Raw genomic sequence first — 23,575 nt, forward strand, 5'->3', positions numbered from 1 at the left:
TCTTGCCAGCGGCTGTGGCATTGTTGGTGTGTCATGATATGATTGATTCTAAATTCCTTCGTAAATCTGAAGAAAGACTCAAGCCCTTGCTTTCGCAAGTGCCATCCGTCAAACACAATGCCCAATGCGGCTCACCCTCTGCCGAATAGACACATTGCTGTGAGGTTTTTAAGCGCATTCTATGCATACAGTGCCATATGCCCAGGGCTCAAAATGAACGGAGACTAAGATGGCAGTTGTCCACTAAGCCCATAGCCATAGATGAGACAAAATTACGTTGTTTGAGCATCATACACGTAGTTTTCACTTGTTAAACAAGTGATTGAAAATGCGAGGGACCGCATTTAATTTTCCTTTGTCTTGTTATTCACCGGCTGGAAATGACTTGCGGCCCCGATATCAATACACAGACCAATAGTATAATATTTTTTGAATGGAAAGATTCAAGTGTGACTGTTGATATGCAGGCAATCCAGTCGCTAGACCACTCCTATTAGTAAGAGAGCGGACTCTAGATGTTTCAGGGTGTTCTCATTGCGTTTCTATGGAGATGAAAATCAAGCAGCATGTGGGGATTACTTCAAATTTCTCCCCAGATAATGCTACGTACTAGCGTAGAGCACGAATGGCGAAGTTGTAAGACTCATTGGAAGCTGCTTCATATGTCTTCCAAGCAGAAGCATCTGTCCGATTATGGAATTCAAGCAACTTGTGCGCGGATGGCTGACTGAACAGGCTACTAGACGTAGCTGGAATGTAGTACATATTTTAGCCAGCGTTCAGATGGCGCAAGGAAATCCGATCACTCTAAGACCGTATAGATACGGCCGTGGTGATGGAGGTCAAGTTCCGTAGACAGACGAAGCATTTGGTTGGACCGACAGGAACGGTAGCAATACGGTCTGGGACGAAGGAGGAGTTACGGTTGACTCTGTATGTTGCCATCGAACTACAGCGAAAGCATATCCATTACGTAAAGCTTTTGTTGGTTTCATAGTGGAGACAGGTTAGTTCCATCATCGCATTGTCAGGTTTTGCAACCTCTTTTTGAAGTGGAGGAATTTCCTGAGTCTGAACGGTGTCATTAACTTGCTCTTCTAGTTAGTTAGCTCCATTTTGAGAGAAAAGTCTGACGCAAAGAGCAGGAACGTGTCATGTAGCCCTTGACAGTATATCGAGGCAGGCATAACTGTTTTACTTGGGTAGGGTCTAGAAGAGTTTAGCAATGACAAGACCAGCCGACCTCCTGTGCCTAACGTAAATTTAGTGACACCAAAGTTCCAATAGGTTAGGCAAAGCGGGGCCAATCGCTAGGCCCAAACAAGAACAGCCATTGGACATACTACACTCTGTACTGCGGGGTTACCTTCTGTTTCTAAACGAGATGAAAGTCATATGGGGATCTCGGTAACGTCTTCCGTTACAGTCCCTGCGCTTTCCCCGGAAGCAATTGCCGAAGTCGCGTTGCCGATCACGCAGGCCAATAGTTCTCCATCTGGTGGAACAAGCGCTGCAAGTACCTCTCCATACATGGCATGAGATAGTGGTTAGCAGGTTTATGCCACTTGCGTATAAATCCAAGCTCGTTCATGCTGCTTCAAATGCAAACTCATCATCTCTATTCTCTTCCAATCCGCTTCTGTCTCCCGGAAATTCTCGTCCTTCGACAAAGCAAACTCGTCATACTATGTCAGTTCAAAGGTTTGACGTTGCCGTTGTAGGCCTCGGCGCCCTGGGAAGCTCAGCAGCATACCAAGCAGCCATCAAAGGCGCCAAAGTCATTGGCTTTGAGCAGTATGAGCTTGGCCATGTAAGAGGTGCATCCCACGACACATCACGCATTGTCAGAACTTCCTACGGAGCCCCCGAATTTGTGGCTCTCGCCCGCTCAGCATACAAGGACTGGGCTGAGATTGAGAGACGTTCTGGTCTGAAGATGCTCACCATCACTGGTGGTGTCGTTTTTCTTCCCAAGGAGGGACCTAATGGTTCTCACACCTTCGCAAACAGCTTGGATGCCAATGGAATCCCTTACGAGCTTGTGGATGCCGCCGAAGCAAATCGCCGATGGCCCGGTTTCAACGTCCCCGACAGCGTTGATACCATCTACACCCCAGACACAGGCATCGCCCATGCTGCCAAATCAGTCACAACTATTCAGTATCTAGCTCGTGGTAGTGGGGCTATTCTCAAGGACAATACCCGCGTGGATGCCGTGGTACCACAAGCCAGCGGTGGTGTCCTTGTCAAGACATCCCAGGGTGATTTCCACGCGAAAAAGGTTATTATCGCTGCCGACGCCTGGACCAACAAGCTTCTTAAGCCCCTTGGCGTTGAGCTACCTATTACCGTTATGCAGGAGCAGGTTACGTACTATAAGCCCAAGCCTGAGCATGAGGCTCGCTTCGAGAGTGATAAGTTCCCAGTATGGATTTGGGGCGGGGCGGATTCAAGTGAGAAGTGGTTTTATGGATTTCCCTTGTATGGCGAGCCAACGCTCAAGGCAGGTCAGGACGCGGGTAGGAATGATATCACGCCTGAAGAGCGTACCTGGGTTCCTTCGGAGAGGCTGCGTAAGGAGCTAACGACCTTTGTTAATGGTCTTATTCCAGACCATGGTGAGGAGCTGCGGACGGTTACCTGTCAATACACTATCACCCCTGACCGTCAGTTCATTATCAGCCCAATGGAGAAGCACAAAGACATTATTGTTGCTCTCGGCAATGCTCATGCTTTTAAGTTCGCACCGGCAATTGGTCGTGTGACTGCTGAGCTAGCATTGGAAGGGAAGGCGACTGATGACCTCTCCAAGTTCGGGTTCCCACAGCCGACTACAAGCAAGCTATAATCAGATAAATGCCGACTTGTATAAGATAGCTTGTATGTCTTAAACTCATAACAGTTAGGCTTAAATTGACTTTCGCTTTATCTTGCCATTATGTTTAAGAGTTCCGAAGGATCTAGAAGTGCTCGCAGAGCTTGGTTTCTCATTGCACGCCGCGATATCGGTGCTCAGGAGAGCGGGTTTCTAATCAGTGTTTTCACTAATCTCATACAATTATCAGGCTTAGACAATGTATTAAAATGCACTTGTAGAGAGTATATATAACTGTTAGCTTTATCTGCAAATTTCTAGCGCTGATAAAGTTAAACTTTATAATATACATAATAAACAAGCGTTGCAGACAAGTAAGCGTTATACTTTTCATTTAATTAATAAATCCTTAACTATAAACTATACTACAGTTTAATGTTAAGGCAAGTACTCGTCTTGGCCGTTAAGCCCTTTAAAATACCCTAAAACTAAGTACCTAATAAGCTGTAAATATATATTAGGTTAAAAAGTATAGGCTATATTACTGCTGGTAACGGATTTAGTCTTGTTTAGCAAATTAAAGCCTGTAAACGTCATGTAGCTATAAGGTCATGCCACTGTATTAAAAACATTATGCAGCTGTATTACTTCCCTTTTTAAAATATTAATTATAAAATATTTAATTAAAGACTATTTTTATTAGTTAAAGGGGAAAGAAGGCAAAATATATTATACCTCCTGTTCCAGAGTGAGGGTAGCTAAAACCATCTTATCCCGGACGCCTCGTTAATGATCTTCATCCTCACTCGGTTTGGCTACTGGTGGAGAACCACGAGAGACTAAAGCTTAGCAGGGCGCAATGGACAAGTCTAGTATCCACCGTTCATACTTGGACTTCATGATAGAATAAATCTGAGCAGCATCCTGAGTTACGCCTGAGCGTGATGGGAATTAGCAGACATTACGTGTATTCGGCCATTGATGCAAATTTGTGTGACGTGCATGATCAGCGGGCGGTCAATTCACCACTACCTCGAGACGCTCTACCCCCGCAAGATCAACCAAAATATTTTAAATCGGCTCAAATCAATTGAGAATCTGTTCTTGAGGCAATCCTGCTTCTGAATTAGATTGGCAAGTGGGACATTAACGTATTGGGAAGAGCCTCTGGATCAGTGCATCCGAAAGTGGACCCTGGTACTCGGACTTTTGGCAATAGTCAGCCAGTTTCGGCAACCCACCGCGCCCCAGATTCAACATGGATCTTGAGAAGGTATATAACTCAAATGATGGGTCTAATTGCAGATCAAAAAGAGTCGGATACGTCAATCACTTGATTCAAAAGTAATACGGTATTTCCGTGCGCCTCCAACTCTATCGGACAGTGGCAGTTGTAACAGGTGGAGGCAGTGTTAAGTCTATTCTGAACGCGAAAAAGTTATTTTTTGCTGGGAAAAGGGATGATTTGGGCAATTGATGATATTGTAGCTGATCAATGATTTAGGTCTTGGACTATTTATGACGCGGGCTCTGGCTGAGAATGGCGCCAAGAAAGTTTACATCATCGGCCGGAGACAGCAAGTTTTAGAAGACGCCGTTAAGCAGATCGTATGATACAGAATAACATTAAATGAACACCAAGTTCTCTGACGGCCGATAGGGTTTGGATAACGTAATTCCAATTCAATGCGACGTGACTAATAACGAGAACCTCAAAGCTGCAGCGGCATCCATCGAGAAGGAGGTCGGATACATCAATCTACTTGTGGCCAATTCTGGTATTGCAGGCCCTTCTGGAGATGTCCCTCCAAATGCCACCATAGCCCAAGTCCAAGATACCCGTCTGAATATTCCTATGGATGACTTCACAAGTACATATCACGTCAATTGCACTGCGGTCTTCTATACTGCGATTTCTTTTCTTCATTTATTGAAAAGAGGAAACGAATCTGGTTTCCAAGGAGGGAGGAGTCAGCTTATCGCAACCAACTTTATTGGGGGCTTCAACCGAAAGATCTCAGCCGGCTTTGCTTACACCACCAGCAAAGCCGGAACGACCATGATGCTCAAAGTGTTGGCCACTTACCTAGTGCCATATAGAATCCGGGCCAACGTGCTTTGCCCAGGGGGTGAGTACTGCGGCCATTCAGATGAACGATGAGCTAACAACTACAGTGTTTCCAACTAATCTCACCACAAGCTTGATTAAAAGTGATGATCCAATGGCCGAGGGTGCATTTCCCCTAGATCAGATTCCTGCCGAGCGAGCTGGCACGCCAGAGGATATCATGGGGCCGTTGCTATATCTAGCTTCTCGTGCGGGTGCCTACTGTAATGGAAATTGTGTATTGACCGATGGAGGTCGTTTGAGTGTCACTCCATGTACATATTAGCTAAAAAGCTGAGTAATGGGCCGCCAATCCAAGCTTGTCCTTTGAAACCAAGGTTGGCACGGACGAAAAGTAGATAATGCGAGGGGGTTCTGATGATCTTTTGTACAGTGGGGACCTATGAGGCGTATCTTCTAGGCGGAATAAATAAATTTAATTCAATTCAATTCCATATCGTTCTTGTAGCACGAACTAAGCCCAGTACTCAACTAAATTAGACAAAAAGGTTGGCGGGTTCGGGCATTAAACTGACCTCATAGGACATGAAGAATCGGAAGAGAATTGCTATTTTTCTCTTTTTGACTCGGTCTCAATTTTATTAACACGTGATAGCTCTTTTATGATTTTTTGTCTAATGGTTGATATTCCGTGATTTATTTACACACAATACCACAATGCAACACACTACAAAGCACACATAGTCTGAGTTAGATAGAACAACCCGTTGGCATTGGCCCTGGCACTATTAGACGTTGGAAGCAGCCACGCGTAGCTGCCATTACCCAACCAAAGCTTCCCGGGCCTTCGAGCCCCAAGCCCCCAAGCTCGTCGCATACCCGTGCTCAGCTAAGCTTTTTTTCTTTTAAATATACATGTTAATTCCACATGGCCACTTGGACTCAAAACTTCAGTCCAGTCTGTAGTATTACTTTGAGATTCTCCATCTTTAACATTCCCAAATCATGGGACGATACCTTTGAAAAAAGGAGTACAAGGGTTATCTGTAGGTGTAAACTTGATTGCTTTTTTAGATCGCTTAAAAGGCCCATAAGGAGGGGGGGGGATCTGTCCAACGCATTTTTGGATTATCTGGCCACTGGGGGTATGGACTTCCGTTATTTTGGCAGGAAACTTTCCAATGTTATTGTAGAGATCATATATTGTGTCTTCCGCCGTAAGGCAAGAGGCTGAGGTGTTGAAATATACCGTGCATAAACCACGGATATTCGATATGTGGACTGCGCCTCCTTTCACTAGAGTGATCGTGAAATATATAAGAAGTAGTGCTAGCATCTCGTTTATGCGTTGTTTGTTTGAGGGTTTGTATGTTTGTGTGTAGTTTAGGTTTGTGTATATAAGTGTGAGAAGTTTGATAGTATTCGGGCGGTTCTAGCTTTATGAGTTAGCGACCTTTAACCATAATCTTCGTGATAATAAAATCAAGGCTTACCAATTTTTCAAATTTCGTTTTTTGGTATTTTTGTGCTTAGCTTATCTGGTGTATCTTTCTCGTAGTATGTGCGTTGAGGCGAACAAAGAACTTAAGGACTGTAAGTTAGGGGGGATGAAGATGTGTACTTATAGATTGGCTAGTCTCGAGCCTTGACAGTGTAGGGCAGAAGAAGCGAGGTGAAAGATTGCAGTGCCGAGTCCGGGATCCCCTCAATGCATAATGAAAGCATCACTTCAAAAATAAAGTTGTTGGGTAAATGACTGGATGGAACCCACTGTGGTCACGTTCCGAGTGCGATGTGACGCGATGAGTTTTTTAACTTCTACTCGGGCTTACCAGTAGAGATTTCGCCAATAAGAAAATAAACAACAACAAATCTGGAGTGATCGTTAATGATGAAAGAATGACACAAGACCAGGTGGCTCTGCCTTGCACTGATTTATATGCAGACATGGCTGTGCGACGAGAGGCAATAGGCCATGGAATTCAGAGATGAAGAACACCGATGGTTACCCAAATGAGATACGTATGTGCCTTCAAAGGCTTCAGCATCGCTGGATCCACAGCTGATTGCGTTAAGATCTTGTTCTTGATGCTGTTTAGGTGGCATTTCTTTTGTTGGGGATGCAAGGCGGGCTCCAAAAATGCTATTGCAGTAGCACAAAAGAGTGCTCGGACAGTATCTCGGTCACCCTGGCCGCCTGTGGACGCAATGTAACGCAGGAGCGTCTGTGTGTATGACTAATGTTACAGATCCTTGTCCCTTGTCTCCATCACTTACGTTCAGGAGTTACATCGCCCCTCCTCCATAGCTAAGTAGCTCATCAAAGAGCCTTTTAAGATATTATAGAAATTTTTGTATCGCCCCACGTCCCCAAGTTCCCCTGCATTATTCGTGATTTAAGTAAAGTTTATTCTTTAAGTCAGGGTTAAGAGAGGGAGCCGAACGGCAGTTTGCTCTGGCGCCAGTAAGTAGCAAGCCTCGAACCTAATCTCTATGGCCTGTGTTACCTAGTGGCGTTTGTAGCCCTTGTTAATACTTGCTGTTAGACACAAGAAATACTAAAAGAGGTTCTGGAGTAGCATCTCCCGTTATTTTGCGGATATATTATCAACGGCATCAGTCTACCGAACCCGTGCGGCACTTCTCAGGTAATGGAGAGCCTGAGCATTTCCTCTTCGTGGCTTGGGGAGCTGGGATACTATATACGCCTTACGAGCAACTCGTTGGGTCCGTGGACACCTTGGTGGAGCTGGGAGGGTGTTCACAACTTTCACTGTCCCGTTGTTAACAACTTGTATCCTTCTGTCACAAAACAGCCAGTTTTATGGGCAGGCCAAACACGCCACTTGCCGTCTCAGTTTTAATTCTGGAATAGGTTGATAGAGCAATTAGCAAGGTGATATGCTAGCACAACATGTGTTCAGATTAATCCCTTTCACATGCCCAAAGCACGTACAATGAAAGGTAGCAAAACAGATAGTCCTGTGAGCAAGAACTTGGTAAATCTTGCAAGCAGCTCACCGGAAGCCCAAGTGAAACTACCCTACACCTGATTTGTCCATAGCCAGTCTACCGGAAAAATGAATTTCCGGGTATCCCACGCTTGGCATGCAGGGAATATCATTAGTCGGTGGAGTGACTAGACCCTTCCCCTCATTTTCGCGTGTCCTCATCTTACCAAAGCTTGGGTCAAATAGAAACAGCACAATGAGATTTCCTACGGCGTGCTCGAGGTGCAGAAGGAGGCGCAAAAAGTGCTTCCAAACAAAACCCGGGGGTCCGTGTGATGCGTGCGCCAAAAAACGGCATCACCAATGTTCGCTCGTCGAGACTTCTCCACAGCAACGACGTATCTCTCCTCATCACCGAAGAGTCGAACACAATGATCTGAACCCACAATTTTTTCTCTCGCATGACCTGATTGAAGACCTTGTGGAGAATTACATTCACTACATACTTGACAGACCCCATACTTTGTTCCATCTACCCACGTTGCGAGCTGCAGTGAAAGAAGACCGGTTGGGAGATGCCTTGCTCTTCGCTATACTAGCATTTGGCTGTCGATTCCATTCTAAGCCTGAAATAGCCTCCCTTGGACCTACTTTCATGCAAAAATCCAAACAGCTACTGAAGCAAGATATGGAGAACATCTGTCTTGAGAATATCCAGACCTGCGTCCTGCTCGCAAATTTATCATCTTCGTCAAAAAATCCAGAATCAGAAGCGCTCTTCGTTACCCTTGGCATTCGTATGGCCGAAATTCTTGGTCTGCACCATCCGGATCCGGCAGACTCGGAGGTCTTACGCGAAACAAAATGCAGGGTATGGTGGACTTTATTCATGGCAGACCGCTGGAGTTCTATTGGTCGCAACCTCCGTCGCGCCATGCCAGACTTTGATCAGGAGACTCCCCTACCAATGGATGAAGATGTTTTTCACCATATGGATGTTGACGAAGGTAGTGAGAGACGTCCTACGCGCCCACGTACACTGGGACTTTGGGCATACAATGTCATGCTTGCAAAACAGTTGGAGCCTATCCAAAACTTGAACAAACAGTGGGATCAAGAGGATCTCTCCGAAGATTACGTCATGCAACGCGTTGCGGATCTAGCAGACGGCCTACGACTTTGGGAAGCGGGTCTCCCTAAGGAAAAGAAAGCGACAGAGGAGAACCTTCGGGCACATAGTGCCAAAGGCCTTGGAGGACCATTCCTCGCCATACATACAGGCTACCACCAACATTTCGTACTTCTGTTTTTCAGATTCTTAGATCTCAATCGAACCCAGACACCGAAGTCAATCGAGTATGCCGAGCTTTGCAAGCATCACGCAAGTGCGATTAGTCATCTCGTCCAACTCTCTCGCCAAGTTCCTAATTGTGAATTGGTTTTTGGAGGGGTAGGCTACATGACAGTTGTCTCTTCTGCAGTACTGCTGCATACGCTCATATTTGGTCAGCAAGATGACACGGCTGATATCCGAGCCAAGTTGGAGTCCAACTTTGAAGCCATCTTTGAGCTTCAAAGATACTGGCCTTCGATTCAAAACTCAGTGAGTAGAGAACCCGATATTAGTGGTCAAATTCTGATACAAATGCAGATAAGACGTCTTCAACTATTCCAAAAGACTTGTACAGGACCCGGCGCAATGCAAACCTACAAGTTCGACAAGTGGATGGTGAGATTCTTGGTAGAACACCATCTGCCGCTGGATGAGCCTGAAGGGAACCTATCGTCTGGTGAGGCGAAACATAACATTATGTGAATTTAGGAAAGAAGCTAAATATTAGATTCTAGGGTGACTGTTTGCGTTGATAATTACATACACAGTGATGATTTTCAGGATTGATTTATAAGTATATTCGTTGCGCTATGTTGTTAGATTGGTCCTACTGGTAGCTCATGGGGAGGTGAGACGTGAGACGGCGGAGTGTCTGAGCATAATATAAAGTGTTAAAGAGGGCATCTTTATATTCTCAAGTCGTACTTACAAAGTTCAAGTTATAGTATATCATAGAAACAAGAAAGTGAATTGCCTGTCACCGAATATTTATCGCATAATTATCAAGTAAGTTAAGGTTTGGGTTGAGCCTAATATGTCTCAGTCATGCAGAGTGGCATGTAGTGCGTTCCGACCACAATACGCGTATAGGCTCAGTCGATGTATACGCTAACCCAAATATCGTTAATTGCGGGCCCCAGGGTAGTATCGTCTCTTGATGTCCCCACAAGTGTCAGCTGGTCCTAGGGGTACTTGGTCGACGTCGGGATATGTTTCTTTAGTCCGACAGTGGGAAAGTGTCGGGAAACACTTCAAGACCGCAGCAACTGTGATTGTGGAGGTCGACGTCGGGATTTGTTTCTTTAGTCCGACAGTGGGAAAGTGTCGGGAAACACTTCAAGACCGCAGCAACTGTGATTGTGGAGGTCAACGTCGGGATTTGTTTCTTTAGTCCGACAGCGGGAAAGTGTTGGGGAAAACTTCAAGACCGCAGCATCTGTAATTGTAGAACGGCATGGGAGGATTTAGCCATCCAGAATGCGGTGAAGCTGCCCTTGATAGCTTCTATTTTCTGGAATTGGACCAATTCCGCATAGGATGACAGTATGTCCTTTCTCTAACCCTAGAAAAGTTTTCAATCCTTGACAGAACTGTATACAGATTAAAGTCCAGACAGTATATATAGGGTTGAGGCGTGTAAAGGGTAAAGACAGAACCCAGTGACAAGCAGTCCTTCAGGTGCCAGCATGGTTTAAATGAGAAGCTAGCTTGAATTTGGAGTAGGAGAATGACGTCAAGTTATTTCAACCCCAAAGGGAAACATAGCAGGGCGTTCCATCTTCTTATAAAACCGGCGACCATTAAAGACACCCTCGCCATAGATAATATGGGGTTTACCAGGCCGAAGGAAATATCAGCAATGTCAGGCAAGTCTCTTGTCCGCCAAGCCACGCGTGTATCAGTATCGACACCTTGTTAAGCCAAGGCATCTGGACAGGCATTCCGTCCTGGATGATAACAACCTGGAAAAGAACGGCCGACTAGAGCTGAAAGGACACGATTGTAAGAAATAAATTCGTCTCAACAGTTCTAAAAGTAAAGAATTATACGCCACATCATTGTGAAATCAGATAGTCTGCTCCTTCGGGCACTCTCACCAGACCTTCGCATTTAACACTAGTTGTCTTCATACATAACGTTGACATGACCTCTTAATAATAATCATCTCATAAATACGCGTCCGATATCATTCTACTTACGTTACGTCATTCTAGCTGCTAGCTGGGGCGGCAACTCTCAGGCGTATTGTCGTTTAATGTAAGATCATGTCTGGTCGCCATTTATATGGCCATCTATTGCTTGAAATCGTGGTGGCAGATTACAACCTGCGGAAACACCCTTGCCGAAGGTCTGCAGTATGAACATATCTAATGTATTAGGAGAAATCCACTTAGAAGAGACTATAAAGCTCATACCATTATTAGATAACTTCAAACGATTCTTAACTTTGGTTAGAGTAGCGAAGGTAAGTGACAAGGGTTATAATTTGTTGACAGATTAGAGCTCATGTAACAGCAAATTGAGGCTTCTCAGAGGATAGGTAGCTTACTAAATACACTATATAAACAACTAAGAGAGCGATAAGTGAGACACGAAATAGAAACATTAATCTCTACCACACAATCTTGTAACAGATTCAAGATTTCTTTGAGTTCAAGTCCTCTTGTCTTTCCCTTTAACAAATCAGGTCAGCGTATCAAAGATTACCTCGTCTGCTTCGTATACCACTGCATATAATACGACCTGTTCATCTATGTCACATGTAAATAACTTGCAGATCTTAGTATATACAGGACCGTTGCGAAAGGTGTTTTCGTAACTCAGTAAAGAAAGCCCTTGTCGTAATCGAAACATCTAGACCTTCTCAGAAGAGCTTAAAGGGTAAGTCGTCCCGGTGCATATTCTAGTGCATCTCGGAATTAACCGTAGCACTAACTTACGCAGTATAGATATAATCCCTGTTCTGGCAGGTCGCTTAGCCCATCACTAGCCTAAACTGTCTACATTGGAAAGGTTCAGTTCCACTTCTTGACAGCTCCAAATTTCGTTAATAACGGCTAAGGCTAAGGGAAATAAACCTTGCAACCTAGCAGCTTGTATGGTTAAAGCAACGGTTTTAATAAGATTAAGTGGGGAGTTATTGGCTAGCCCATTCCATGCTAGGTCCAATATTTGACCTCCTGTCCTAAAATAACATCTGCAGCCCTCTTTATGTGGCTTAGGACTTTCCAGATATCCCTCCAATTAGCGGCTTCGGCTCACTAGAGTCCCGAATCTAGAAACACAACGAGGCTAGCAGCTTCCAATCAGATTTACGGCCTGAAATTTGAGGAGAAAACAGGCAGTATTAACTTCCCGTCTTGATTAAACATTAAATAGCACTCTTTCCTTCTCAATTATGTTAAGAGTCTGTTCCTCCCTTCATGATATCGGTTTTAAGATCTATAAGCTTTATCCTAGCTGATTGAATATTGCGAGATCTATATTCAATCCTACCCAGCTCAAGGTATGTGTTTATGTATAACACCTCGTGCCCAGAAATTGAAGCCCTTTAAGGCCAATCTTTCCAGTTCTGAAATTTGGCATGATACCACATTACCAGGAGAACTTTCTGAAACTTACATTCACCAGAACTAACGTCCGAGGTCAGACTTTTGTAAAGCGTATAGGAGCCACTATGGATCCCTCATGCAGATCTGCCAAACCCCGCTCTATATCGTCTTCACCAAACTCTGCATTTTCAGAAGGGCCGAAAAAGGCTTTTAGAGCTTGTGAAAGGTGCACACGTATTAAGAAGAAATGCGACAAAGCGTTGCCCAGTTGTTCGCGCTGTAGGAGGTATGCAATAATCTGTCTAACTGAAAGCTAATTCCAACTCGCCTGTTACTGTGACTGACTTTCCAGGCTTAGGAACACGTGCTGTTATGACTTTATATACACCACCTCAGTCACTGCTGTTATAAGGCCTGAGAACCTTGCAAAATCTCCACCTGAGAGTAGGCACATGCAGGGGATGTTCGAGCCATTCCTCGACATTTCCAGCTCTATGATTTTGAGCCTACTTTCCTCACGCAATACCATCCGGAGTTACTCTATCAAGCACTACTTTGAGACCATAAATCCCTACCTTACTATAGTCCATCCAGAACTCTTCGCCCTACGTACCAATAATACTGGGTTCGATTCCATTGCCGATCAAGAGCTTCACGACCCTGCTACTGCCCTTTTGGTTGTATGCATGCAACTCCTTTCTCACAACGATGATTCAGCTAAATCAATGAGTATCAAAGGAGAAGAGGGTGTTGATATGCCAACCTATCGGGCTGCCAAGCAAATTTTAAGTATCCTGAGAACCCTTGATACCCCAAGTATCGAGCTTATTCAGTGTTCTATTCTGCTCGCATTCTACGAGTATAACCATGAGGATCTTGGACGTGCCTATGTCAGTATTGGAGATGCCAATACTATGGCTTTGATCCTACACGTGGGCCCTGGAAAATACCTTGAGGTTGAGCGGGAGGCCTATATCTCTTACGAGGAAGAAGAACGTCGCTGCGTTTACTGGAGTCTCTTTGTGCTCGATCGTCTCATCCAAACGGATTATTCTCTTCTTCATATGCCGCATCAGATACCATCTCCAGTTGTATCTCCTCCCGCCGCCGATGACCTTCTACCGACAAACCATTTACTTTGGTACGATGAGGACCAGTCGCCCTACTACGTCACTCAGCGATATCCTGCAGATACTGCGTTCTCGGTCCCTGTCGGGATCTTTCAGAGGAATTGCCAATGCGCCATGCTCTATACCCGAACATCTTCCCCACAATACCATCCAGGTCGATCAGCCTATAAGTTGGCCAGTCCTACTGCCATCTCATTGTCCTCCAGACAATATCATTCAACCCTAAAGTGGTCCAGTTCTTTTTCCCCGTTACTACTGGGGACCCATTTATCGAAATGGGAACTTGATCGCGTAGGATTTCTCAGTCCATACGGCGATGGTACAATAAGGCCCCAGAGTACAAGCGATATTACTGCATCTCTTTTATCATTTCAAAAAGACATTGACGACTTGATGTTGCAGAATGAGACGATAATGGAGAAACACGTATTGCATTCGAGAGAAAGAACTATGTAGTTGAATCACCGTTTTAAGTAGTAGTATATGACATATCTATAGGTCTAGGATAGCCAGTGGCGAAATATAACATGCGGAGAAAGCTTATAGGAAGACTTATTACTGTACCACATGATGTAATAAGCTGACAAGGTCGCATCTGACCTCACTTAGATTACCTGCAATGATGGAGAGCTTCATGGCCTCTCCTCTCCAAGTAGCACCTTCCTACTCACAGCCAGCCTAAAACATATCGTCCAAGACAATATTACCGGTAAATTAGGAAAAGTCCCATTGCACGTTCTATGCCATCTAGTCCATAGCATATCGTCAGTACGAAGGCGCATTGTCGTTAAGCCCGATACCTGCCAGCGCATAATGCAGGCGTAGATTATCACCCGTTGGTTTTCAACTAGCCAAAAGTCCTTCGCATTCTCCTCCCAAACTGCAAAAGCAGTCTATACTCCATCAGCTAAGCGATAGCCACAGAAGAGGCGCAGCGGTAAGGGACAATCCCCCCCCCCCCCCAAAAAAAAAGCGATCAAAAGCTGAAATACAGTTTGCCTCCAATGTGAAAAACACCTATACCTTGCCATCATTATTCAGAGAACATTAGGAGTCCTTCAAAACCTCTGGAGTCAGCCGCAAGGTCCGACTGAATTTAGAGACCAGCTTTGCAGAAAAGATGAGATCCCAACGTTATTCACGGTTACACGGCTCGAAAAGGCGGCGCTCTGCTAGGGGCTGTTGTTGACGAGTGGTGTGGATTCACCACTGGGACAATTGCAGGGCGAAAAAATGTCAACTACGCAACGTCCTCTTTAACGACGGAGCTAAGCAATCTTCAGGATAGGATGTCACGACAGGCTAAAGCTGGAGGCGGGGAAAGGATAAAGGGTGGGGCTCTGCAAATGTCGGGCACAGGATGTGGTGATTGGCTGATTCTCCGACGCCAGAAGAGGTCTAGTTTCAAAGTAAGGTACACCGATTATCCGATGCTTCTTCAGGTCGCCTAAGCGTCTTGTCGGGATTACCTTGGCTGATTGGCTCTTTCTCCGACGCCTAACACCCCTGTAAGTAGAAGAAGTATCTGTAAGGATTTAGGGGTTTAAGTAAGCTTAACTGTTAATATTTATAATAAGATTTAATTATATAAGAAAATTAAAAATATATATTATAATTAAAGTTTATTAATTTTATAAAAACTAAGTTAGTTAATTAATTATATTTTCTAACCTTTTAGATAATTTTTTATATAATACTATTAATTATAATTAAAAGAATTAAATTTAAGTAAAAGTTACTAGCTAAATAGTATTTTTTAATTATAATTTTTATTAATATATTATTTATAGACTTTTTTCTTTAATTTTATTTATATAGTATTAATATATAAAGTTTTATTTAAGATAGATTTTATTTATATAACTAATAAAATAGATATTTCTATTAATATCTAAGTATAATATATCTTATAATTAATATATAAATATAAAAGTAATATTATAATATTAATAAAATAAAAATAAAATTATATACTTTATTAATATAAAATATTCTTTACTAGTAGGTTTTAAAGGTAAATATATAACTATAAAGTATTATTTAACTGGCTTTATTACTTCCTCTTTAGTATTATATTAATACCTCTAGCCTCTAATAAGTCGGTATCCGTCTTAGCTCCTCTTATCTAAAGCACAAAGGCGCTAAAACACACGTTTCCATACCTCTCCACCAATACTATACCATCGGCAGGACAAGTGGTCAAGTGGGCAGCTCATGTCTTTAATCCACCTACTGCAAAGCTAGCTATCGGCTATGTTGAAAGTAAGTTAAATCAGGCCAAGTATCGTCAAGTAGAAGCTGGCAAGAGATAGGTACCCAGGTTGAGTTAGTGCCAGTGTCATTCAGCAAGGCTGACGTGCTAAATACCGCCGTGGACCTTGCAAAAGCATGTCCAAATAAGCTCGCGCTTGTCCCGGATCATGCAAGTAACGGCACTCGAGCGCAATTGACGCTTTCTGGGACCTTGAAATTGGAGGAGATGGGATTCGCTTGAGTAGAATATTTTGAGTCTCTATGTCTGAAAACGGCCATCGGCAGGCTGTTAGGGGCAGCGCTGCCTCCTCGAAACATCATTCACTCACCCTTTGAGTCCGCCACATATCTAGACTACGACGCGCTCAACATGCTTGCCCCGATAGTGTCCCAAGTGGTAGCAAGTCTACCTCCATATCGCCTCATCTGAGTGCAGACCAAGAGCTTAGCCAGAATGAGCGCTTTCGTCTGACTAACCACACCGTCCATCATCGAGCATTCTGGAAGCACTCGCAGGAAACACCCTCAAGACCCTAGTATCGGAACTTGATGCTTCCACTCAGCATGTGCTTCTTACAGACTCTATCTTGATGGAGAAGGCAGATGGGGGATACGAGCTGACCATGACTACACTTAAACGACTCTGCCATTCAACCATCAACCCTGACCAGCCCTTGAATGCCTATTTTGCGCCTACTGAAGCAGATGAGCTTACCCTAATCTATAAAAAGTGGGAAGAAGTTTAAAATCCACATCCCTCCTTTAACATCAATAGCATGCTGGCCCCTTTGAACTCATCGCTACCGGCAGTCCAGTGCCACTCTTGGCTGGCAATATCTACCATATTGAGGGTGACTTTACGCCCTTTGAGTTGTTAAAGTTGTCATCTAAGTCTGCCAAATCCAGCTTTGCAGAAGGTATTCTGTTACCCACCAAGACAGCCAAGGTGATGACAGTAGCCATCGAACACGTCAAGCGGGCTGCCACATTGTGTCAACTACACAAACTTACAGCCGAACACCTAGTAGGAAGGAAAGAAAGAGCCTAATAATTTTCTTCACATATTCGCTATCTATTGAAGACTTGCTACTGTTAAACCAGCACTGAAAGCTGAAGGAGGCGGTTTGCTACCTCTCTTTTCTTGGCTTTTTGATATTTGAGAACCAACGCTGGGTGCTACTGCCGAAACGATATCTGCTTGTATCGGTTTGGACAGATGAAGGGTGCTTGAAGCTCTCCAGACCAAGTATCCAAACCATCCGACCCCGGTCGTGATTAAGAAGCTGAGTGTGTTTGAGGAATTTGTGAACCTATGGAAGATAATGGCTCTCGATGAGCATATCGGTCGTTCTATAGGAAAGAAGTTCAACCTTACATCTCCACATTATTTTAGATTGCTGCTTTGAGGTACATGTGCGACAATACTGAGGAAGTTGAAGCAGCCAAGGCGCGCCGTGATAAGATAACACCTAGGTAACGAGCAGCAGCCGATTAGGGTCTTATTTATAGCCAGTGATGTGCCTTGGCTTTTTATATGCAGCAGCAAAACTTTGTAATGTTCCTGGGCATAGAAAATGCTGGGGGCTTATTTGGGCACTTCTTTATGGATGTCTAGATGGGGTCTTAACTCAAGACATCGCGAATCAAGCAAACCATATCCGTGGTCTAACTGTTTATTTATCGATGCCTCCTTGGGCTGGAAGATGAAGCTAATACGTAAAGAATTGTGCCATAGCAGTGGGAAGTGCGTTAATATTATAATATATGGGAAGCACATATAAAGCTATTTATATATCCTGACAATTAGGTTGCGCCCTCGCTCCAGGACATCAAGTTGCAATTATTTGAGAGGTTTAGGGCAAGTCTGATGAAGAAGTATCTTAGTGTTGAGACGTTTGAGCAGGCCCTTAAGAAATATATGCATGGGTTCAATGAGATATCAAGTCTCAAGGTTCTTATATATACTATTTATATATAAGACTGCCTATACCACTTCTTTAATTATACTTATTCCGCGCTGCATGGCTGTTATTATCGCACCTTGAGAATTCCTTGATAAGATATACGCAAGGGAATCTAGAGACTGCAGACTAAGATTGAAATTGATATTCCAATAGTGGAAACTAAACGGCAGGGTAAGCATCTTATTTTTACTGGCACACACCTGATTTCAGTCATGATCGGCATGAGGCGTTACCTATTCATCCCCTATATCGTCGTCAAGATATCACCTCTAGGGACCGGAAAGCCGGCAGACTACAACGAAAAGACATTTAGAGATCTAGCTAAGATAAACACCGGCTTAGCCAAGCCACAGAAGAGCTAGGAGATCACTATGGGGTGGACTAAGCTTGCCTATAGCAGCTAGTCCCTGAAGCGCGTTTACATAGGTGTAACGGTTGCACAAGCCGTTAAGCCACAGGGCAAAAGATCGGGCCATAATCGCTATGCAAGCAATTATGGGTATGCTACAGCTGCCTTATAGAAGCCTTACAGCGCTGTTACGGGCACGAATCGTAACAATAGGCAGTGTTAAGGCAGTGTATTAAATCTTTAATTTTAGCTTATATAAAAGGGCTTTAAGGGCTAAAAGAATATTATACTTATTATTGAATTTAGGCATATTTATTAATTAAGAGTTTATCAATTAAATAGAAAAGTGAACATTTAAGGGATTTTTAAATAAATATATATATTTAAAATATAAGCTTATTATATAAGTTATAATTATATATTAAAAGTCTAGAATTACCCTAATATTAACCTTCTTTTAATATAATATAATAGAATTATTATAACTTCTTTAATTAATAATTAAATAATAAAAAGAAACTTTAAGAAATTAGTTTTTTAATAGTAAAATAAGTAAAAATTATATATTTAATTATAAATTTATTTTAAAGTAAAAAGTAATTATAATAATAAAGCTATATATTAATAAATCTTAAAGAGAAATTATAAATACCTTTTTAATAACTTAAAGAATTATCTTAAAAATTAAAAAATAATAAAAATAATATTATAGGTTAGCCTTCCTTAGTTTAAATTACTACTTTTTTATTAATTTTACTTTATTTATTTTTATATATAAGGTTAATTAGTTATATGCCTTACTATATATATTTAATTAATTAAGGTTAATTTAACTTTGGCAAACTAATTTATATAAAACTTAATATAATTCCTTTAATTTTAACTTTAATAGAATTTCTAAATCCTGCCTTTACCCTGCATTTATCCTAGAACTCTATATATAGACTTCCTATTCTAGCTATGCTTTTATAGTCTAAGACTATAGCTAGGCTATTACTAATTTAAGAGTAGCTCTTTAGTAATATTAGCTGCCCTTATAGATATACTAAGGAGCTACTCTATATATATAGCTAAGCTTATAAAGGTAGTAAGGAAAGCTACCTTATTTAACTAAAGAAGATAACCTTCTTTTAAGGCTATTTCTAAGTCTTTAAGACCTAATAGCTTATTATTAACCTAATTTAGGTTAATTAAATTAATATAATATTTCTCTTTTATATAATTAATTAACTAAATTAAGTTATAATTAAACATAATTACCTTAATAAGGTTAAATCTGCCTTTTAATAAAAAGTATTTTATAATAATAATAATTATTATATATATTATATAAAGTTCTTTTATATTAGCTGCCTTTAAGGCAGGCTTAATAGCTAAATTAAAATTATAGTTAGTTATATAATACGTATAATTATATAGCTATAAGCTATTTTATATAAGTATTAAGGTAATATAGCTATTATATTATTAATAAAAAGGGTTAGAAGTTAGGTTAAATAATATACTTTATAATAAATAAATTAAGTATAATATAATATAAAGTTTAATTAAGGTTTTTTTAATAGATTAAAGGAACAAGGTTAATCTAGCTATTAAGATATAACTAGTATTAATACTGCTTAATTAAGGTAATAATTATATTATTAAGGCAGATAAACCTTATTTAATTTTAACTTTTATAATAATAGCCTGCTATAGGGGTTTTACTATTTAAACTATTAATAAAAAAGCTAAAAAGCTTAATAGCCTTATATAAGGCTAAAGGTAAGGAAAAAAAAAACAAAAAAAAACCTTAGCCTTATAATTATATAAAGAGTATTTAAAAAAACTTATATTTTTATAAATTATTATAATTAATTTATATATTAATTAATATTATAAAATTAATTAAAATAATATTTTATATAAATTAATATTAAATATTTTTTTTTAAATTTATAAGTTAGCCTTAAAAAGTATATCTAAGTATATTTAAAATCTAATATAATTTAAATATTTATTACCCTTATAGCTAATAAAGCTTTATTAAGTTAAATTATTATAATTAGCTACTTTACTTATAGCCTAACCCTAGTTATATATATACTAGCTAAAAAGCCTTACCTGCCTATTAACTAGCCTTAACCTTTATTTTTTAATCTTTTTTCAAAGTCTTTTATTAACCCTTATAATATACTATACTTTAATTATTTATTATATAATAAGTTATTTAACTTAATTTTCCCTCTTCTAGCTATAATTACTAATAATATTATAGCTATTTTATTATAATACTTATTTAAAAACACTTATAAATATCTAGGCTTAATAAGCCTTATTTAACTAAAGCCTATAATATAATTCTTAAAATTAAAAATACTTTTAAATAAAATAAAAATAAAAATAATATATTACATATAATAATTATAAATATTAAAAAGGCTTAATTTAATAAAAATAATATTAATTATATTAAAATAATAATGTTTAATTATAAAATCTTTTTATTTATATAATTTATTTATAAAAACCTTTTAATTAATAAAAACTTCTATAAATATAAAAAATAAAAGTTTAAAAATTTAATAAATAACTTATATAAAGAGATATAACTAAGTAAGAAAGAGAAGGGGTTTTTTAAGGCCTTTAATAATAATTTATATAATAAGTAGCTTTAGGATATTTAATATTAAGTTAAAGAGTTATTAAAAAAGACTAAAAATATATAAAAATTATACTAGTTATAATTTTAAATTATAAGAATATAAAAATAAAAGTATATTATATTATAATATTTAAAATAGAAGCAGGGTAATTATAAGGTTATATAAATGAAAAATATATTAAGTTTTATATAAGTTTAAGTTACTTAAAGTTAAAGATATTTAATATTAATAATAAAGAGAGGATTAAATAAGATATAAGATAGGCTATATAATTAAATAAGTAAATTAGTTATAATATTAATATATTATTAATATAAATAAAAGACTTTATATATTATATTTTTTAATTTATCCTTTTAATATAAAGTTTAATAAATTAGGTTATAATTGTATTTCTTTATTAAGGTTAAATATAATTAATATAAGTTTATTAAGGATTACTTATTATAGTTATTTAAATACTTCTTATACTTTTAATTTTTATATAAAAGTTTTATTTTTCTTTATAAGCTTTATAAATTAGTTTATAATTTTACTAAAGTTATTAACAAATTATTAATTATAATTAATAAATCTTAAAAAGCTTTATATTTTTATAATTATTTTAGGTACTAGCTAACATATCTCACCACCACCCTGCCTACCCCCCTACACCGCTACTTTATAATAGCTTTATTTTAATATTATTAAATTATAAATTTAATATATTCCTTTATAAATATAGCTTTAAATTTAATTATTTTTTAAATATTATATAAAACATACTTACTTAGTAATATATATTTTTCTTTATTTCTTTAAATATATTTCTATAACTAGTATATTATTTAACTTCTAAGTATTCCTTTAAGCTTAATTATAAGCTAAGATTAATTTTAATATATTAAGAAAAGCCTATTTAAGGTTAAAATAAACTTATAATTACCTAAATCGCCTCTAAGTAGCTGTTTAAGCTCTTATAATTATAATTGCCTTATCTTAAATATAGTTTTTAATTATCCTTTAATTAAGGAACTTACCTGCGTTTCTAAGGATTAATCTAATATCCCTTTATATATTTTCTAATACCTAATTTACCTTTAAAAGTAGTCTTTTAATATTATAATTAAATAAAGGTATTATAAAGATATTATTACCTTATAATGCTAAAATTAATAATATTATAAAGGTATTTAAAATTATTAATTAATGCTTTTTAAGTTTTAATTTTAATACTATCTTTTTAATATTAATAAGATAAATTTTAAATACTTTAAATATATTTTAAATATTATCTTAATTAAATACTTTATTAAAAGCTATTTTATATATAATTATAAAATTCTATTTTTATTAAGAGAATATAACCTTATATATATATATCCTAGCTATCTTAGCTTAATAATACCTCTTTAAAGCTATAAAAATACTTATATTAAAAGGTTAAATAATATAAAAAAAATATAAAGATAGCTAACTAAGTATAATAGTTAAGGTTTTAAATAAGTAAACTAATTTATACTAGGTTTTATATTTATAAAGTTATAAATATTATAACCTATATAGCTATATTACATAGCCCTTACAATTTCCACCTATAATAGAGGGATTACTTCTCTTAGTAATAATCCTCTTCTATTAAATTACTTAAATTATAATGCTCTAAGACTAAATTACTATAAATTACTAATAATCCCTAGAGATCTAACCTCTAAATTACTATTATTCCTTACTAAGCTATTAGGCTACCTTTAGTATATAAAAATATATTTATTAATACTTTTATAGAACTTAGCTTATTAACTATTAATAAAGTATCTTTATATTAATAAGCCTAATATATATTACTTAATTATTAAGAGATATAATACTTTATAATACTTAATATTATGCCTTATATAATTTATAAATATAAACTTAATATAAATTAGTTTACCTATTTAAAAAACCTAATTATTATATATTAATAGCTTTTATTTAGACTATATTATATAATACTAAGTAATACTAATATAATAATATTTACTACTTTAATTTAGCCTTTTAACTTAAGATATATCTAGCATTACCCTTAGTAAGAGATGCCCCTTAACCTAGCAGATATTTTTATAAAAACTAATAATAAAAATAAAGAAGATATTACCCTTACTTATTTAAGCACTTATAAAAGGGAAGTTATAAAACTTAAATATAAACTTAAATAGCTTGGCTAGTAATATAATAACCTCCTAGAGAATATAAAGAATAACTTTAATATAGTTAAGAATAAAATTAAGAACTTAAAGAAGAAAGTAACTAACCTTATTAAGATTATAAAGGCACTTAGAAAGGAAGTAGAAAATAGTTAAAAACTTTATAGGAAGTATATTAAATATACTATAGCCCTTATAATAACTAGAAAAGACCTTAAAGAAATCCTTTAACCTTATTAGCCTAAACTATTTAATAGTAATACTAATAAACTTTAAGGATTCCTTACTAGCCTTTAGAGCTACTAGATATATTACCTTATTTAGTTTATTATTAATAAACTAAGAGTTTAATATAATATAGGATTCCTTAAAGATAAAGTATTATAATTAATACAACTTATTATTTAAGACTATATTAATAAATTATATAAAGAATAATAAGAAATAATAAAATATATTTATAAAAAATATAAAAACTTTAAATTAAAGCTTAAAAATACTTTTAGAGTAATAGATAAAAAACATATTATAGAAATAAAAGTATAATAGCTTAAGCAGAGAGGA

At 38.1% G+C, this 23,575-nt stretch overlaps 4 protein-coding genes across 4 annotated transcripts; all 4 read left to right on the top strand.

The window, feature by feature from the left end:
* The first annotated feature begins 1,386 nt into the window (after nt 1-1,386).
* Nucleotides 1,387-2,933, top strand: BKA55DRAFT_587490 (FAD dependent oxidoreductase). Its single transcript, XM_046194667.1, has one exon. The coding sequence runs from the start codon at nt 1,559-1,561 to the stop codon at nt 2,846-2,848; it is 1,290 nt and encodes a 429-aa protein (XP_046040783.1). The 5' UTR covers nt 1,387-1,558; the 3' UTR covers nt 2,849-2,933.
* A 1,400-nt stretch (nt 2,934-4,333) lies between these two features.
* On the top strand, nt 4,334-5,208 carry BKA55DRAFT_547398 (dehydrogenase with different specificitie; the record flags this gene model as incomplete). Its single annotated transcript, XM_046191019.1, has 3 exons — nt 4,334-4,423; nt 4,476-4,944; nt 4,991-5,208. The coding sequence occupies 3 exons, from the start codon at nt 4,334-4,336 to the stop codon at nt 5,206-5,208; spliced, it is 777 nt and encodes a 258-aa protein (XP_046040784.1).
* Nucleotides 5,209-8,050: 2,842 nt separating this feature from the next.
* On the top strand, nt 8,051-9,963 carry BKA55DRAFT_587495 (fungal-specific transcription factor domain-containing protein). The gene is made up of 2 exons (XM_046194668.1): nt 8,051-9,437; nt 9,486-9,963. Exons 1-2 carry the CDS (start codon nt 8,091-8,093, stop codon nt 9,648-9,650), a joined length of 1,512 nt encoding a protein of 503 aa, XP_046040785.1. The 5' UTR covers nt 8,051-8,090; the 3' UTR covers nt 9,651-9,963.
* Nucleotides 9,964-12,746: 2,783 nt separating this feature from the next.
* BKA55DRAFT_531130 (uncharacterized protein) lies at nt 12,747-14,085 on the top strand (the record flags this gene model as incomplete). Its single annotated transcript, XM_046189207.1, has 2 exons — nt 12,747-12,778; nt 12,852-14,085. The coding sequence occupies 2 exons, from the start codon at nt 12,747-12,749 to the stop codon at nt 14,083-14,085; spliced, it is 1,266 nt and encodes a 421-aa protein (XP_046040786.1).
* Between the last annotated feature and the right edge of the window lie 9,490 nt (nt 14,086-23,575).

This window comes from Fusarium redolens (genome assembly GCF_020744475.1).
Source record: "Fusarium redolens strain MPI-CAGE-AT-0023 chromosome Unknown BKA55scaffold_44, whole genome shotgun sequence".
In the NCBI taxonomy this organism is placed as follows: Eukaryota; Fungi; Ascomycota; class Sordariomycetes; order Hypocreales; family Nectriaceae; genus Fusarium; species Fusarium redolens.

Bases quoted from the DNA above. Each gene is read 5' to 3' on its own strand.
- BKA55DRAFT_587490 (XM_046194667.1), top strand. From the start codon at position 1,559: ATGCCACTTGCGTATAAATCCAAGCTCGTTCATGCTGCTTCAAATGCA.
- BKA55DRAFT_587495 (XM_046194668.1), top strand. From the start codon at position 8,091: ATGAGATTTCCTACGGCGTGCTCGAGGTGCAGAAGGAGGCGCAAAAAG. The intron at 9,438-9,485 runs GTGAGTAGAGAA...ATACAAATGCAG, and splicing joins GGCCTTCGATTCAAAACTCA to ATAAGACGTCTTCAACTATT.